Source organism: Leguminivora glycinivorella, chromosome 3 (genome assembly GCF_023078275.1).
Source record: "Leguminivora glycinivorella isolate SPB_JAAS2020 chromosome 3, LegGlyc_1.1, whole genome shotgun sequence".
Classification (NCBI taxonomy): domain Eukaryota; kingdom Metazoa; phylum Arthropoda; class Insecta; order Lepidoptera; family Tortricidae; genus Leguminivora; species Leguminivora glycinivorella.
The window spans coordinates 2098411-2118665 of record NC_062973.1 but is presented as its reverse complement, the minus strand read 5'-3'; the positions used below and the strand labels follow the sequence as shown (position 1 = coordinate 2118665).

General features: G+C 39.4%; 1 protein-coding gene across 1 annotated transcript; it reads right to left on the bottom strand.

The window, feature by feature from the left end:
- Positions 1-78: 78 nt before the first annotated feature.
- Positions 79-7838, bottom strand: LOC125224919 (cell death abnormality protein 1-like). Its single transcript, XM_048128439.1, has 7 exons — positions 7715-7838; positions 6797-6923; positions 3658-3728; positions 3045-3244; positions 1356-2751; positions 702-835; positions 79-208 (listed from the first exon to the last, which is right to left on the bottom strand). Exons 1-7 carry the CDS (start codon positions 7792-7794, stop codon positions 102-104), a joined length of 2115 nt encoding a protein of 704 aa, XP_047984396.1. The 5' UTR covers positions 7795-7838; the 3' UTR covers positions 79-101.
- Between the last annotated feature and the right edge of the window lie 12417 nt (positions 7839-20255).

Sequence of the window (20255 nt, the reverse complement as noted above, 5' to 3'; positions counted from 1 at the left end):
AAGCAGGTAAATTTAATTGTTTGGACCATGCTAATTGGATGACCTAATGAGAATTGTAAAATGAAATAACACACAGTTTTATATAAAAATATTTATTTAACTTATACTTCGTTTACACTATTATCTTCCCCTCTCTTTTTCAAAATTGTAGACAACCGCATATTACCTTCAGACATCTGTTGTTTGTCTGCATTGTCAGTTGTTTCATCTGAAAAGAATGATTATTGAATCTAAAACGCGTTTTTAATACCCACTAGGCCAAACTGGTCGTTGCGGAGGAGTGCCGAAACGTGCCTGCGACCTCGTCCTATAGCCCTGAGGCGGCAATCGACCGACCATGGGTCTCATTAGCCTATATGGGAGTCACATAATATGTTGTTATATTATAACCATCCCAGGCCGGTCCCTGCGCCTGGGATGGTATGCGTAAAGCATTTCCCTCGTTAATAAAAAAAGGCCAGACTGGTCGCCTAGAGGATAGTAACAATTTTGTTCTAGGAAAAAACAGAAATCTTCAAAGACTCATATTTATCTCCGCGTCTCGTAGCGCAAAAGTAATCAAAGTTATTTCCCTTTCATATGTACCACACACACTGAAAAACCAACCAAACTAAATAGGACTATTTAGTTAGGATGCAACTATCATTATCATTTATTTTACTTATTCGTTTTTATTTCATTTAAAACAAAGAAAAAGGTACCTTCAACAGTATAATCGCCGCTTCCTGTACAACATTTTATTATACTTGTCCGGAAAATGATCAGCGAACCGAGGACGATGGCCAAAATAATGACAACTATGGAAATGACTGCGTACTTCCATTTTGACTGCATCCTGAAAAATATTGTACCTTGCAACATTTTCACATCATCCAATCCGATACGGGATGTAGGACCGATATCCTATCTTAATCTATGACATCTGCCTTTTCAATCCTCAGCTGACGTAGCCGAACGTCAATCGTCGACGTCAGACGCCGACAGAAAGGCAGTTTGGCTCTGTCGCGCCAGTACGCAAGAGCGATAGAGATAGATAGCTACGATAATGTGAAAAAGCTCATTAGAGTGGATTCTTAAATTTCTATTGATCGCCGGAGTATATCGAGGTAAGTACTTTAATTTATAATTAAGTACTTCAAAATAATAATTTTCTGATAAACAATTACACATCATAATCAGTAATTACTTGTACCACACTATTTTACCGACACCTGGATTAAAGATGAGCAAAATGTCACCAAGTTGTTTAAATTATTGGTAAATACTTTGAGTCGTGTAAAACATTTCTTAGATGGGTATAAACGTAATGAATTTGGTAAACGTAAAAATCATGTAGATGTGTATTTTTTACATACCAGTGTTCGCTTCCCTGTATCTGATTTTCGGCATCATTATCTAGTTCTATTGAATTATTAAGTATGCTGTCATAATAGTCGTATACCGATCCGTTAAACGCGAAACCGTCCAAATTATTTGCCTTGGCATTCAGCCCATTAGTAGTTTTCGTCTCAATGTCATCATATCCATACGATATACCTTCAGTAGTTTCAATGTTATATTTTTTACAAATTATTCGCGTGCAATTCTCAATATTGCCTTTACATTCTTCACCGTTTGCAGTAACTCGGGTTGCTTTAAAAGGCTCATCGCACTCACATTTCCCCACATCAAAACAATGCCCTTCACAATATTCACAGTCTAGTTTACATTCATCATCTCTATCTAATTTATAACCTGGGAAACATTTACATTCGTTAGGTGCTACGCAAGTTCCATTGCTACATTTATTATCACAGTGTGGTTCGCAAGCTGGATTATTTTCTTCATTTATTTGGTATCCTTCATGACAGACACAAGTATTAGGTGCAACACAAGATCCATTGCCACAAGCAACGTCACATTTTGGTACACACATGGGAAAAGTATTATCTGAGTCAAGATGATAACCTTTATTACATTCGCAATGATCTGGAGCTGTGCAAATCCCATTACGACATTCAACTTTGCAATGCGGTACACATATTGGCTCTTTATCTCTGTCTTCTTTATATCCTATTTTGCACTCGCATGTGTTAGGTGCAATACATGTACCGTTCCCACATTTAACATCGCACTGTGGTATACAAACTGGATTATTCTCTCTATCAACTTTATATCCTCCGTTACATTGACATTGATCAGGTGCTGTGCAAATTCCATGCCCACAATCAGTTTCACATTGTGGTGTACACATGGGATTACTGCCTCTGTTTATTTTATATCCCGCATTACAATTACATTCATTTGGTGCTATGCAAGTCCCATTACCACAATCAACATCACACTGCGGCACACATTTAGGGTCTTTACTATTGTCAACTTCATATCCAACATAGCATTTACAAGTATTAGGAGCAACGCAAGCACCATTTCCACATGCAACATCACAATGTGGCACACATATCGGATTATGTTCTTCATCAACTTTGTATCCTTCGTTACAAGTACAATGATTAGGTGCAGTACACGTACCATTTCCACATTTTACGTCACATTTTGGTACACATTCGTCTATTTCTGACTTCTGCCATCCTGCGTTACAAGTGCATGTCTCGGGCTCGGTGCATGTCCCGTGAAGGCAGCCGTGGGAGCAATAAGCGGTGCAGAGATTGCTGTCAGTTTTTCTGTAGCCGGAGTGACATTGACAGGTATCTGGAGCGACACAAACACTGTTGACACAGGGCTCGGTGCAAATTGGTAGGCATGATGTTCCTGAAAAATTTGAAAAAGTGACATTTAACACAGGTACTAGGAACATTAAGTCAAGGATAAAAAACTAACTAAGTAATATGGCTCTGCGATCCAAAGAGGATCTTGGTCTCCAAAACGATGCCCAGCGGGTCGGCGCAAATACCGCTGGGGAGACAGTGTGATAGCGGATCTGTGTCAGCTACAAGCCGATAATGGGCTGGAAGATACGCAAGTACACAGGACGCCACGTATGGCGTACTCTCATTTTGGAGGCCAAGGATAAAAAGGTGATAATTTTCTTAAATGGCATGTACCGTTTTGTGTAGAGTAACCGTAATCACAACGGCACACATCAGGTGCTACACAGGTGCCATGCTCACAGTATCCACAAGTAGGCGAACATTTGTGTGGGCTGCCGTCATCCAGCAAGTATCCTTCATTGCACTCGCACTCGCCTGGCGATATGCATTTCCCGTTCTCGCAAGCTGGAGAGCATATTGGTGTGCATTCTATGCTGAAAGATAAAAATCATTTAGTAAAAAAACAAGAACCTACATACTTTTTAGAGCCGGTAACTCTATTTAGGTCATCAGTCATCACCATTTGAGATTCTAAGGTGCAAGGTTTTGTCGCTGGCATTGATGCAGTTTTCAGAGCACAAGACATTGTACAACCCTTAAATATTTATTTGTCACTTGGAATTTGGAATCTAACACGATTTGTACAGTAGGCCGCAAAAGAGCATGGCAAATTTATCAGTGAATTCATTCATAATTTCTCCATGCTATTTTGTAGCACACTGTACCTACATTGAAATTCAAGATTTAGTCGAAGGGCACTAGTGGTAGTGGGTAGTGGAATACAGATGTTTAAAGGGCCAGTGCTCCATATCGGGCCTGTACTAAGTCATATAGGACTAGGACTTACTCGGCAAATGACCCGGTGTCGGTCCTGATGTACCCATCGCAGCATGATGGCACGAACTCAACCTCTTGCTTCTGTAAATAAACATGAATGATATTTTATTAAATTTTGGGATTATAAGCCATACTTTTATATACATAATTATCACCACAGAGTTACACAGTTATAACAAGTGTAAGTACCTAGTGCTTTACGTTAGGACATTCAACTAAGACAAAATTAGAATAAGGTAAAATACAAAGTAATTGCCGCTTTCTTGCGTATAATTGCTGCAAAGCCATCAGTTAGAGCCTCCGCAAACATAGCGCGCTGCAGAACCTAGTCTCTCTCTGCGCTCTGGCAGCTCTGAAGGCGTTATAAGATTTTTTAGTATAATTGACCGAAAAGGCTGCCTGTGTAGAAGGATGAAGAAAATGCCTTGAACGGCTTGAACAGAGTAATCTTAATCGCTTTTGAACATCTAGCAAACCTTCGGGCCAGCATATTTGCCCTTCCACACAGCGCTACATCTATGTCAAAGTCATAATAGTTGAATTTGAGAGAGAATAGATCTTATCTTTGATTAAAGTAAAATAGCGGAAGATACGGCACGTCAATACTAATTGTCAGCTAATAAATGGCACTACACACTACTACATACAAAAAGACTCACACAGCTATGTAAATTTACGCTATTGAACGACAGGGACACACCGATTTATTACGACGGTAGTGCGAACGAGACAAACGCGCGCATCGAGATGAGCCTCTTTCCAAGTGTCATGTCAAAACTCTTTAATAAAGATTAAAAAAAAATGTCATTGCAAAGAATCAAGAAGCGTCAGCAGACAAATTGGAGTATAAGAATTATGCAACATATTTTTTATGAAAACAAAATAAATTACTTATTATTTATTACTTTACTATTTTGCACTGTGGAGCGATGTTTGGTTTAGTGTAAGTAGGGTTACCAAAAAAAAAAACATAATTATAAGTATATTTTTTAATATTTATTACGTCTTATTTTTAAACTAAATTATGAACTTATTCACCAAAATTTAGATGAGGCACTTTTTGCCACAACTGTCAACAATATCTTATTTGATACAGACATTAGAAAAAAGCGCGTGGAGTTCCTCCGCGTGAAAGAAATGAAACTTCGTAAAATTGAAATGACAATATAAGAGCTTGATGACATGTATCTCACTTAGGGTTGCAAAAAATACGGTTTTTTCTGGCTTAAAAAAACATGAATAAAAAAAACCGTGAAAAAAAAAAGTTTTTTTTTCTGGAGTATTTTTTTTCTAAAGTACGAAATCTCAAAATTTGCAAAGCAGTTAATACTTTTATACGTTTTTTTAGACTTAATGTTAACTATTAAACGAATTCAATCTAATTACTTTAAGTTCTGGTCTTATAAAAGTAACATTTACGAAATCTGTAGTTGGTAGTTATCACTATTTACTGTTGGCAACACGACCGCCTCTCCACGCTGCACGTAGCATCGGGGATTCCCCAATAAACGTTTGTATACTGAATGTTAATCGTATTAAAATGTACGTTATTGTTATTGAAACACGTTACAAGTCACGAAAAACCGTTATTGTCGAATTATTTGTTCATGTGAAAAAAAAAAACATATTTAGAAAAAAAAACATTTGGTTTTTTTTTTCTATTTGCAACCCTAATCACTATCAACACACTATTACTTTTTGAAAATAGAATAGATGGCAGAAATTGATGGAACTAAAATAGTGACCTCATATTTTTTCTTTAAGACAAACTTTATTAAAATAGCTTACGATAGGGTACTTTCCTATACTTAGAATAATAGTTATTTACAAAACTTTTCCCCTCACTATAGCGAGAAAAGTCGAGGCGTCCAGTCTGGCTCTTGTCGTTGTTTACGCACTACAATACGCCTTTTGTGTCTGACAAGTTCATCTCCAGGAAAACTAGAAAACAAATAAACATATTTGGTGCGAGTGAATTAAAAAAAATTTTGTTGATAAGGCAAGCATTTTTGCAACAAACTTTAGTTGATCATCATTTTATTATTTGTAAATAAAAATAACAAAATAATGTACTACTAAAGTTTGTTGCAAAAATGAGGTCAAATATCATTTAACAAAAAAATAATATAATCAATCAACAATCAATACCAGGTAAAAGTTTTATTTTAAGAATTATTTATTATGATCAACATTTTATGCTGACGCTACCGCGAAGGCCAATCTCAAAAGGCAATCTTTGAGCGTCATTAATGTATCATGCGTATTTGGTCGCACGTCAATGAAACTTATATTTCTATCCCGCTCTGCAAAATGGCCGTCAAAACAAAGACTGAATTTATAAATTATCTTAGAAAATAATTTTTTTCATGTACTTACGAGTGAAATGTGATTCCCTGCGATTTGTTTTTCCTTTTAGAATGGTTTGTGCAACGCATAAAAGCACACGAAAGCATTTTGGTTACGTTTTACCAATAAAAAATAATTTATAATTTCCTCACGTTACACGTCTCACGACATCCGATGCGCACGCAGTGCCGATTGCAACTGAAAGCAATCAAGCGACGGGAGCTTGATTTTTGAGGGCCACATTTGACTGGCGCGTCACCTATCTTCCGCTATTTTACTTTAATCAAAGGATCTTATCCGGCAGTTGGAAGCGCGATGGCCCCGGCAAGGCCAAAGGTCGCAGGTTCGAGTCCTGCCGGAGGTATGAATTTTTCCATTTTTCCTTTATTTAAAAATATGTAATATCGATCGCAGACGTTTCTGCATGATAAAAAATAAATTTAGTATGGGTTAGCACATTGTTACTGGCGAATTCTCAATATAAATTGAGACTCCAGTGCCTGATAAGATATATTCTAATGGTTGGATGTTTGCTATAACGCCACCCTAAGCCGTTTGAGAATTGAGGGAAGGCATGGATAAATTCGCACACATCCAGCAGGCCTCCGTGGCGCAGTTGGAAGCGCGATGGCCCCGGCAAGGCCAAAGGTCGCAGGTTGGAGTCCTGCCGGAGGTGTGAATTTTTCCATTTTACCTTGAATTTAAAAATATTGAAAAAGTTAGATTTAGATAACATTTTTAATACTCGTAAGGAATGGCATATGTCGATTCAAAAAAAATTTATAAGAAATAATTGTACTCACTTGAACTGGCTTCGTCCCTACACCGGAATTTATCCTTGTTTTGTAAACCACCCGTCCAAACCAATTCTTCTTCGAGTATCGGTCAACATACGTATATTTATACTCTTCGTATTCCATCTTGGTTACTCTGTGGAAGAAACTTATGTAAGTCTTTTGATGATGTCATAATATGTATGTGCAAAATCATCAAATTTCAGAAAAGCAGGAAAGCGAATGACGTCACCAACGATAGCAGGATCAATAAGATGTCATATATTATAATAGTCAGATAAAGCCTTGAAACTCAAATCAAAGCAATCCAAAGTCTCATCTCATCAAATCTAAGTATACAAAAATGAACACTAAACTTCTCGTGATTGTGTAATTTGTTGAAGGCGATCACTAGTATACATATAATAAAACGAGCACCGATAAATAGATATAGGAAGTCCCTACCTGTCAAGAAAGTTTGACCCCACGGATGCCTTAGTCATTATGACAGTTTATTTGGCTGACTAACCGAATAATTGGTTCGAATGGTCGTTTATCTGGCTGACTTTTCAATCAGAGATCGGACGGATTTGCGACATTCTTAGTGACTTACGTCATTTTAATGACTTTTAGTATGAGATGACGCACAAAAATCCGATCTCTGCTTTTCATCTATGCCATCACTAGTTTCGTTCGCATCACTAGTTTCGTTTAAATCACTAGTTTCCTTAAGATCACTAGTTTCTTTAAGATCACTAATTTCGTTCAACTCACTAGTTTCGTTCAAGTTCAGTTCGGATAGCTTTACGCTTGAGGACCAAGCGTTTTGCCCCTTCCCTTCGTTGGTGACGTCATCCTCAATTATGATACGTGTCCTATTCTATTTCACTTTTATTTTACTGCACAATAATTCGCCAAACTTATTTCTTAAAAAAGAGCTTTACTTACACAGTCCTTTTTCTACATATCTGGCCAGTAACGTCACAATTCAAAAACGCACACAATACAAACAAACTTATGAGCAACATTTTTTCCGTATTTTTATTTTTTTTACACACGTTGTTATGGAACAATTAACAAAGACTGGTCTGTAAATAACCCTCTGACAATAGGGTGACCATAATTATATTTTTTAGATAACCTAATAAAGTAGTGTACAAAAATAAGAGAATTTATGGAGATATCGGATGTCCATCAGAAATCAATAAACGAAAAAGTCCAGACTCTGTATTAATACTTATAAACAAATAAATCTTATAGGACATTCTAACACAGTATGACTAAGTCCCACAGTAACCTCAAAAAGACTTGTGTGGGTACCTAGACAACGATGTAATATAATATATGTACAAATACTAATACTGAAATACATAGAAAACCATGACTCCCAAATAATATAAATAATCCGCAAATAAATTCCCATACCAGGATTCGAACCAAGTCATCAAAATTTTTTTTGTATTTTTTTTTTCATGTTTTTGGATATATTTTCACATAAAAATTACATGTTATTTGTAAAAATGGCACTTAAAATAAAAAAAAAAACATTTTTAATTCTAAAAAAATACTTTTTTGCAATGTGTCACTAGAGTTACTTTTTGATATCTCTCAACGAGAATAGTTAGATTATGTCCGAAATAAAAAATAAATCTCAAAAAAAGAAGAGGAGAACTATCCTTTAAAAAAATATATTGTGGTCGTAATTTTTATCATTGCTAACTTTGATGACTCAGGGTGCCATCCGCTATAGGTACCGTGGCTGATAAAGCGATGACTAGAGTCATACCAAGCTATGTTTGCAGCAATTTTCATAGCCCCGCCTGGATTTGGCTAAGAAAATTTCATAGTTCTATAGCGGATTGACAAAAACACCTGCATGCACCCTGTGGAAGAATCTAAATCCCATTGAACATGCAGGGGGCCGATTTTTGACTCTCACGGCGTTCTAATTCAGAAAATTGACACTGAAAATAATAGGCAATTCACCGTTTTCAACCGGTATTTTAGTGAAAGTGAGATTCAAAAATCGGCCCCCAGTTCTCAATTCTACTAGGTACCTACCTTAAAGTAATAATTATTATACCAAGGATTATTTATATAGGATTTACATACTTCATACTAAGAATCGTACCTCGATTTTTAGCGCCACCTATTAAATACTATCATAACTACACTGATGATGCCTACAAATGTATTATTTCAAAATGTGTACTGACGTGGTATCATGATTTTCAAATAAAGAAATATGTCATTTGTTCTTATAAAAAATAAAAATACGCAAAAATATTTGGGGAAAAAATATGATTTGGCCACTTCCAGACTGCGAACAGTGCCATCTAGTTTTAAGCCTAAAAGGCCCATACATTTCAGGGGTATTGCTTTTTTGTATGGGCTTTGTCAGTCCAGTATTATATCGTTTTTAGGGTTCCGTAGTCAACTAGGAACGCTTATAATTTCGCCATGTCTGTCTGTCTGTCCGTCCGTCCGTCCGTCCGTCCGCGGATAATCTCTATTGAGGTTTATACCAAAAGCAAGGTTTCTTGCTGGCTGCCTTACTTACAGTAGTCTATGCTATGACATTGACGTGTTCTATTTTCCTACTTAATATTTTTCATTCGACTGTCATGTAAACTAATTTTCTTTAATATTATAAATAATATATTTATTTACGTGGTGCTTTATTATTTCCGTGCAACCTAAACGCCGGACCATTTGCGCTACTCGCCCGTAGCCCGAACAATGGTTACGGGCCCAGGAATAGGTTGCAAAAAGTGATTTATTGACGACGATTGTAAAATTTCTGGTTACTACTAGAAGTGAAACAAAATGAGCACTGTACGTATTGATGCGTTATCCAAGGAGAACTATGACAGTTGGAAGCTGCAAGCAGAAGCCGTTCTCATCAAAAATGACTTGTGGAAATATACGAACGGTAAAGTAACTAAACCCGCCGCGACTGATGCGGAGGGATTAGAAAAGTGGTTAACTGAGGACGCCAAAGCTAAAGCTGATCTAATATTGTGCATTAGTTCATCGGAACTTCGTCACGTCAGAGACTGCAAGTCATCAAGGGAGGTATGGTTGCGATTAGAGTCTATTTACGCCTCTCGCGGGCCCGCTAGGAAGGCCATGTTGTTAAAACGTCTACTGTTGCATAAAATGAATGAGTCTGGGGATGTTCGAGAAGAAATCTGCACATTTTTCGACGCAGTGGATAAGTTGGCCTCAATGGACGTAAAGATCCACGATGATCTTTTATCTATTATGCTATTATATACTTTGCCATCTAGTTTTACAAATTTTCGTTGCGCTATTGAAAGCCGAGACGAATTACCAAAACCTGAGGTTCTCAAAGTAAAGATTTTAGAAGAGTATGAGTCTAGAAAGGTTAATACAGCGGAAAATGATGTTATGTATGTCCGTGAAAAAAGGAGAACATGGAATAATCGGAAAGTTAATAATACTAAAGGAGAATCAGGGACGTCACGACGTCAAGACCACTCGGGTGGTGACAGGAACGATGGGAACGAAAGAAGAGTTATGACTTGTTACCGTTGTAATCGAATCGGCCATAGAGCCGCGGATTGTCGAGAAATAAACCCAAAACCAAAACAGTACGGTAATGTTGTGGATGAGGGATTAATGTCTTTAAATATTTCAGGTACACAAGAATGCAACATTATTGATAACCTTAAACAACAGTGGGTGCTTGATTCCGGGTGCACGTCCCATCTATGCAACGACGTTCATTTGTTTGGAGGTACACTTAAAGAGTACAATGGTAAATTGAAGTTGGCTACTAACACGAGCGCGGAGGTTCAAGGTAAGGGCTTAGTTAGACTATCGGCATTGACAGAGAGTTCAGCACCATCTATTGAATTTAAAGACACCTTATATGTGCCAGATTTGAGAACTAACTTGATGTCTGTGGCAAAAGTTACGGATAATGGCTATGACGTATACTTTACACGTGATTTAGCTGAGATATTGGATAAAAATGGCAACGTTAGGTTAATTGCGAATCGTAGAGGTAACTTGTATTGCCTACAAGAGTGTGAATCTGCAAACGCGGCCGCGGATTCCGTGACAGATCTTCGTCTTTGGCATGAGCGCTTAGGACATCTCAATGCTAAAGATCTTATTAAATTATTACAGAAATCTGGTCATGAGGTAAGTCAAAATATGACAAACATAAATATACTGAGAGATTGTGACATTTGTGCAAGAGGTAAGATGTCTGCATTACCATTTTCAGAATCAAACGGTCCGTGTGATGAGAGATTGCACATTGTTTATTCTGATATAGTAGGACCCATGAGGTGTGAAGCGAAAACCGGTGCGAAATATTTTATCACTTTCATCGACGATTCCTCACGTTGGTGTGAAGTATATTTTCTGAAGAATAAAAGTAAAGCTTTAGAAGCGTTCAAACTTTACAAAAGTTATGCTGAAAATTACACGGGATTGAAGATAAAATATTTACAAACAGATAATGGCCTTGAGTATTGCAATGCGGACTTTAATGACTTTTTAAAACAAGAAGGGATACAGAGGCGACTAACTGTGCCACGTACACCGCAGCAAAACGGAGCAGCTGAAAAAATGAATCGCACTTTGATTGAAATGGCCAGGTGCATGCTTTTAAATAGTGATTTATCCATAGGTTTTTGGGCCGAAGCAGTAGATACGGCATGCTACATTAGGAACCGCTGCCCGACATCTAGTCTAGGAGGTGAAATACCATACGAAAAATGGGCTCAAAAACCAGTGAAGATCCATTATCTACGGAAGTTTGGAGAAAAAGTTCATTTCCTAAATAAGGATCCAAATAAAGGAAAATTTGATGCTCGTGGGATACCCGGGGTATTCACTGGATATCCAAAGACCAATAAAGGCTTCCGAGTATGGGTACCACAAGATAGAAAATTTATAATCTCAAGAGACATAAAATTTAATTGCAGTGTCACTGAGCCTGTGTTGGTGAAAGATGAAAAATACTTTCTTGAAATTGAAGATTTGCCTCCTACAAATGCAGCAAAAGTTCAAGAAACAAAAGGTATTGACGAAAAAGAAGGAAAAATTACAATTGTTTTCTGCAAAGACACAGAAGTGTATGATGAAGATGTCAACTTACCGATTGCTATAGAAAATATGGAAAGAGAACTAGAACTTGAACCAGATGTACAAGATATTATTGAGTCAGAGAAAGTATTTCCACAAGTGACAGATGAGGTTGAAAGAGAACAGGAATCAAAAGAAACAGGAGTATCAGACGAAGACCACCATGTTTTGTTAAAAAAGGACCTGGTAGACCGAAAGTCTTGCACACCGGCAAGCCAGGCCGACCAAAGAAGGTTTACAATTATGTTGAAGTGGATGAATGTAATAGACAACTTCAGGAAGGAAACACAACTGAAGAATATAGGGACTGTATGGAAGATGAAGAAGATGGAGGTGAAGAATATAAGGACTGTATGTTAGACGACGAAGAAGCTAATGAAGATTACAGAAATTGTATTGAATTTGCAGGCGTAGCTGCGGGGATAACTTTAGACAATGCCCTGCGTAGTGGAGAACGAATAGAATGGGAAGGCGCAATACTTTCTGAAATAAGAAGCCTGGTGCAAAAAGGAACCTGGACTATCGTCAAAAGGCCACCGAATACGAACGTCGTTGGCTGTAAATATGTATTGACCACTAAAGTTAACGTTGATAAGACAAGCAAGAAAAAGCCAGGCTAGTGGCTCAAGGATTTAGCCAACGTTTTGGAGTCGATTACGATAAAACTTTTGCACCCGTTGCCAGACTAGAAACCGTACGGCTAATGATGGCTCTTGCTGCAGAGATGGACTTAGAGGTTCACCAATTAGATATAAACACTGCATATTTAAACGGCTACCTTGACGAGGAAATTTATATGCGTATTCCTCGCTTATTAAAAGAGTGTTTACTAAAACTGGCATATGACGATAATGAAGATCCTATGGTCGTGAAGAACGCTAAAGAAATGATTAAAAATTTGGAAACAGGTGGCGATACATGTCTTTTAAAGAAATCATTGTATGGATTGAAACAGGCAGGCCGACAATGGAATATCCGATTCGACAAGAAGCTAAAGGACATGGGATTAGTACAAAGTCTCAATGAGCCATGTCTCTATGTGAGAAAGCACGACGGTGAACATTTATTTGTACTAGTTTTCGTCGACGACGTACTAGTTGCATCAGAGTGTGAAGCCCGGATTAAGAGATTTAAGAATGAGTTGAAAAATGAATTTGACCTCAAAGATTATGGACCGGTTAAATATTTTCTGGGAATAGATATAAGGAGAGATCACAATGGCATTATGTTATCACAAGAAGGCTACGTCAAGACTTTATTAGAAAAATTCAATCTATCTGATTGTAATCCTTGCGTAACTCCAAGTGAGTTGTCTATTACTATACCCAGTCGGACAACTAAAAATGAAACAAAAGAAAAATGGCCCTACCGCGAGTTAATAGGGTCACTTATGTATTTATCGGTCGCGACTAGGCCTGATATTACAAATACTGTGATTAAGCTCGCTCAGTTCGTAAATAATCCCGAGTCAAGCCACTGGAAGGCTGCCAAAAGAGTTTTACGATACCTTAAAGGTACAGCCAAATACGGTCTCTTTTACAGTAAGACCGGTAAGTCAATTCAAGCATACTGTGATGCAGATTGGGGAAGTTGCCCAATAGATAGGAAATCTTATTCCGGATACTCTTTCATTTTAGCCGGAGCTAGCATTTCTTGGTCTTCTAAAAAGCAGAGGACAGTGGCGACCTCAAGTTGTGAAGCGGAATATGTTAGTCTCGCGGAGGCCTTAAAAGAAGGTCTGTATCTCCAAAGTTTGCTAAATGAGCTAGATTTGACAAGGTATGCCGATATCTCTCTAAATACCGATAGTCGATCAGCTATGTTTCTTGCCCAAGACCCCGTGTTTCATGGTAGGTGCAAACATATAGATATAAAACACCACTTTATACGGGGGACTTTAAAAGACAACAAAAGTATAGTTCTGGGACATGTACCTACGGAATCAATGCTGGCAGATGTATTGACAAAGCCTCTACCCAGCATAAAGCATAATAAATGTATCGCTGGTCTTGGTATTAGACCCTTTTAATGCAAATGTTTTACATTTGGTTAGAATTATCTTATTTTGTTTTCTGTTTTATATATTATTTTTTAAATGATCTTATTAACTGTATTTAGACAATAAACTTTGCTTTTGAGGAGGTGTATTGAGGTTTATACCAAAAGCAAGGTTTCTTGCTGGCTGCCTTACTTACAGTAGTCTATGCTATGACATTGACGTGTTCTATTTTCCTACTTAATATTTTTCATTCGACTGTCATGTAAACTAATTTTCTTTAATATTATAAATAATATATTTATTTACGTGGTGCTTTATTATTTCCGTGCAACCTAAACGCCGGACCATTTGCGCTACTCGCCCGTAGCCCGAACAATCTCAGTGACCGTTAGCACTAGAAAGCTGAAATTTGGTACCAATATAGTAAATCAATCACGCCGACAAAGTGGTAAAATAAAAAACCGGCCAAGAGCGTGTCGGGCCACGCTCAGTGTAGGGTTCCGTAGTTTTTCGTATTTTTCTCAAAAACTACTGAACCTATCAAGTTCAAAATAATTTTCCTAGAAAGTCTTTATAAAGTTCTACTTTTGTGATTTTTTTCATGTTTTTTAAACATATGGTTCAAAAGTTAGAGGGGGGGGACGCACTTTTTTTTCCTTTAGGAGCGATTATTTCCGAAACTATTAATATTATCAAAAAACGATATTAGTAAACCCTTATTCATTTTTTAATACCTATCCAACGATATATCACACGTTGGGGTTGGAATGAAAAAAAATGTCAGCCCCCACTTTACATGTAGGGGGGGTGCCCTAACGAAACATTTTTTTCCACTTTTTATTTTTGCACTTTGTTGGCGTGATTTATATACATATTGGTACCAAATTTCAGCTTTCTAGTGCTAACGGTTACTGAGATTATCCGCGGACGGACGGACGGACGGACGGACGGACAGACAGACATGGCGAAACTATAAGGGTTCCTAGTTGACTACGGAACCCTAAAAAGTGAATAAAAATGTTTTTTTAGGGTACCCCCTACATGTAAAGTGAGAACTGATTTTTTTTTTCATTCCAACCCCAACGTGTGATATATTGTTGGACAGGTATTTAAAAATGAATAAGGGTTTACTAAAATCGTTTTTTGATAATATTAATGTTTTGGGAAATAGTCGCTCCTAAAGGAAAAAAAAGTGTGCTCCCCCCCTCTAACTTTTGAACCATATGTTTAAAAAATATTAAAAAAATCACAAAAGTAGAACTTTATAAAGACTTTCTAGGAAAATTATTTTCAACTTGATAGGTTTAGTAGTTTTTGAGAAAAATACGGAAAACTACGGGACCCTACACTGAGCGTGGCCCGACACGCTCTTGGCCGGTTTTTTTTTTATTATAATTCATAATTTATTGCATAATAATCATGTGGTACTCGTACAAGCAGGTGTTACAATAAGGTAAGTTCACACATGAACCCTGTTAGGGCACAGCAAGTATTCCTTAAAACTAAATTACAGCTAGGAAGTGCAGGTACATTAATAAAAATTACAATTATTATTCGCATTTTACTACTTATGTTTAAAGCATAAGGCTAAGCTGGTTTTATATGGTTTTAGTACATTTTATAATTGCATTATATTCGATAATTATTTATTAAACTACTTCAAAAAAGGAGGAGGTTCTCAATTCAACTGTTTTTTATTTTATTTTTATACCAAGTAGGTAGTAGGTATGGTATATGTTACATACGACCCGACCGACCAATGTGAGGCAATCTTAGATTATTGATACCGTGCTTAATTTGTCATATAAGTTTTCCAAAAGTTTCTTCATTGGCCTTCTGATTTTTTTATTGTTATTATAAAAGGTCTTACTCTTGGCCACAAACTAGCCAAAGACAAAGACGTGGCCTACGATGGAGTGAGCTCGCCCAGAAGATGCCTGTTCACCCTTGATTTGAAGGTTGTTGCTATGAGCTCGGAAATAAAGCCGCCGGCAAGGAATTCTACTCCTTGGCAGTGCGCATAGAAAAGACGAAGCAAAGCGCTTTGTGCGAATTCGTGGAATATCTACCAAGTATGGCAACCGCTATGCGTCTAAGAGTCTGATGGTAGAATGGGGACGCTGGAATAAGCTCGTGTAGCTCTTGAGCGCACCCCCCGAAGTGCAACCTGTAAAACAACGACAGACTGCCAACTTTCCGCCGAACTAATGAGGAGGCACACTCAAAGATTATGACAGATGGAGCCACCCTATTAGTCCATTGCACCGATAAAGAATTTCATACGTAAGAGCGAGAAGATTTTTTTTTTCTCTCCCACACATATGAATGACAGTGGCATGCCTGGGCACTTGCGCAGGCGCCGCCTGGCGGGATAAAATGTCAGTCTGCCTCCTCATTACCTCTACATGTTCAGTATTAAACTTTTTTTTATAAAATAATTGCGAACTCATTGGTTACAGCGCGGCTACTGGCCTATGAGACAAATCGTCGACCAATGTCAACATGTAAACAAAAACTTCAGTGTCACTTAAACATTGTATCGTGCAAAATCTCTTAATTAATGAAATCGCGTTACGTTAATCAAAAAGTGAAAGAAGGCTACAAATACTGCAGAGGCGTCGCACCCCCGCCGGTAGGTAAGCTTAGTTGCATCTGGCATGCATCTGGCTTATAATTAGTATAGGTGTGGTATGGAATGCTTTCCTTCTTTACAATCCACCTAAGTGCGTTTTCACATTATCCGATCCAATATCGGATGTAGGACCGATATCACATTTTGCCAGGCACCATTTTGGATTTTTTCCATTGAAATCCTTCCGACATCACATATCAGATCGGATTATGTGAAAACGGACTAAGGCTTTATGCCACGCTGCAAATTTGTATATACAGTACAATCTTGATAATCCGGCACTGCTGCTGACACGGAGATCTGTGTCCCTTTTTCTCAAACGCGAAGAAAAAGGACGGCATGTTGCCAATGAACATATTTCTATGATAAACATATGATAGTGGACTATCGGCTTCAGAGCCATTCTCTATATATTTACATATAGTTTTACGTATGTATGTCGTATGTCCTAAAATAATAAGTTCAAAAAACATTCTACCATTATCTACTTTTTAACCACTTTTAGTGCGTTTTCACATTATCTGATCCGATATGAGATGTCATAGATGCTAAACGTATCAATAAAAAAAAAATCACTTGCATCTTTATTTTATTGCCGGATTACTGGACGTGTCGGACCACCGAAGTGCCGGATTATCGAGATTGTGCAATATATTTTCACCACACCAACTGGTAAGACGCTCTCTTGATACTTCAAAAGCGAATAGCAAAGTTGCATTTTATCCAAAAGAGTGCAAAGTAATTTCATAGGTACTTTAACGTGATGCAAAGTGGTAAAACTGAAGTATAAATGATGATTGATGAATTTGAAATTAATAATAATAATCACGCACGCCTCCCAAAAGTCCGGGACCCCATGGTCCCGAGAACTGGAAAAGACAAACAAATAATAATAATAATGGTATCCGCCAGGTGTATCCCTTGCCTTTAGATTAAAGTGTCTAAAAGGGCCTCTGTGCTGTTGGCTTCGGCCCCACACATGCCTCCCAAAAGTCCGGGACCCCATGGTCCCGAGATATGGTAAGACATACAAATAATAATAATAATTGGCGTAGGGATGTGACGACCCCATCGCCCACTGGTTTTACCAGTGCAATCAGTCAACGCAGGGCAGCTTGTGGCGAGCTGTTGGGGAACAGCGACCCCACGTACCCGAGTGCTCCTGGGGAGTTCTGTTACCCGTAAGGCGGGTGGGTGGGACAGTACTCTCTACCTCTGGTTTGCCTTGGCTGGCCGTCCAGAGTGGAGTCGTTAGGGCTACATGCCCCAGGGGTGGAAGTGAAAATTTGCATAAGACGCGAGTTGGTACAGTGGCTTAACAGCCACTGGGCAGAAAGCGGTGTACACCTCTCGACACCCTTGAGTTTTCACACCGGTGTTGCCCTTGAGCCATCTTGGATGTCGCTTTTTGTGGGGGCCCATCTTGTGGGGACGAGTCACCGTCTGCCGGAAATAAAATTGGATACCGTTTTATTAGGCAGGCGTCCGGTTTTTTATCCATAGCCCAGTATTTAGTCCATCACTTTCATCAAAATAGCCCAGTTCATTTTAGATTCCATTAACTCTCAAATAGTCCTTACACCCTGGCGGGTGCTGCCTCTGCGTGTGTCCCATGATACGGGCAAGGGCAACATCCGCTCGGTGTACCCCTTACATTTCATTAAAGTGTCGAAAGGGCCTCTACGCGTTGGCTTCGGCCCCGCGCACGCCTCCCAAAGGTCCGGAACACCATTGTTCCGTGATGGGAAAGACATAATAATAAGTCCTGGACCGGACGGATTGCACAACTTCTGGCTAAAATGGTTTCGATGCTCGCACTCGCGTTTGGCAACGCAATTTCAACAAGCCCTCGATCTTGGTTCTCTCCCACCTTCCCTAACAACTGGTGTTACTTTCCTGCTCTACAAGTCCGGTAGTACCACGGAAGCAAAAAACTACAGACCCATCACGTGCTTGCCTACACTCTACAAGCTCCTTAGATCCATTTTGAGAGCAAAAATTAACGCGCATATTGTCGCTAACAACATTCTGGCCCCCGCTCAAAATGGATGTAGGGTTGGGTCCCGTGGTACTAAAGAGCTCCTCCTCATAGACATGACCATTTGCCAACAAGTTCGGCGGAACAAGGGGGCCATCTCGGCCGCTTGGATTGACTATAAGAAGGCCTATGATTCAGTGCCTCATTCATGGCTGGGAAGGGTATTGGAGCTGTATAAACTTGATGCAGCTTTAATATCCTTCCTGGCTGCATGTATGAGGCAGTGGACCACAGTCCTTCGTCAACCAGGAGGCAGAGATGACCCCACTGGCCCGCAGGACTTCATAAGGATTGAGCGAGGAATATTCCAGGGTGACAGTCTGAGTCCATTATGGTTCTGCCTAGCTCTGAATCCCCTCAGCACCCTGCTGAAGGATTCAGGGCTAGGTTGCCGGCTTCGGAGAGAGGGTGAAGTCATCTCTCACCTTCTGTACATGGACGATCTCAAACTATTTGCACCGAACACCCAAGACCTGATGGTGCTATTGAAAACCACAGAAGTTTTCAGTACCGCCATCAGAATGGAGTTTGGTGTCGATAAGTGTGCGGTTATGCATGTACAGCGGGGGGAGGTTGTAAATTCAGAAAATTTACAACTTTCTGAGACGATGTCGTTCAGATCTATCTCTGAATCAGAAACCTATAAGTACCTTGGTATGTCACAGTCGTTGGGTATTGAGGATGTTGGCATTAGACGGTCGGTGAAGGAGCGCTTTTTCAGTCGGCTGACAAAAGTCCTTAACAGTCTTTTGTCAGGAGGCAACAAAGTGCGCGCCTTTAATGCCTGGGTAATGACTCTACTCACATACTCCTTTGGCATACTAAGGTGGACACAGACCGAGCTGGACGCCCTGGATCGGAGGGTCCGGTCACTGCTTACCACACACCGTATGTTACACCCGCGCTCGTCTGTTATGAGATTGTACATCCCACGGAAGTGCGGAGGTCGAGGCTTCCTAAACGCCAAAAATCTCCACAACCGTGAGGTGTACAATCTCAGGAATTACTTCCTTAACAACGAGTGTGGGATGCATCGTGATGTGGTGGCAGTGGACGGAAACCTCACGCCGCTCTCCTTGGCGAAAGAGAACTGGCGCAAACCTGTGGTACTAAGTGCTGCGGACCGCAAGGCGGTATGGGAGAGCAAGCAGCTACACGGGCGGTTCTACAAGGCCCTCACGGGACCCGATGTAGACCTGCTCGCATCGGTGAACTGGTTACGATTCGGGGACCTCTTCGGAGAAACTGAGGGTTTTGCCTGTGCAATTGCGGACGAAGTTATGATGACGAATAACTACCGGAAATATATCCTGAAGGACGGCACGGTCGACATTTGTCGGGCATGCCGCCGTCCCGGAGAATCACTCAGGCATATCATTTCCGGTTGTTCTCATCTTGCTAACGGTGAGTACTTGCACAGGCATAATCTCGTAGCCCGGATCATTCACCAGCAGCTTGCTCTTCAATACGGCCTTGTGGACCGCGAAGTACCGTACTACAAGTACTTACCTGCGCCAGTTCTTGAAAATGGCCGTGCCACGCTCTATTGGGATCGATCTATTATCACTGACAGGACTATTGTAGCCAATAAGCCTGACATTGTGATAATAGATCGACCGCAACGCCGGGCCGTGCTCGTTGACATCACCATCCCCCATGATGAGAATCTCGTGAAAGCCGAGAAGGACAAGTCCAGTAA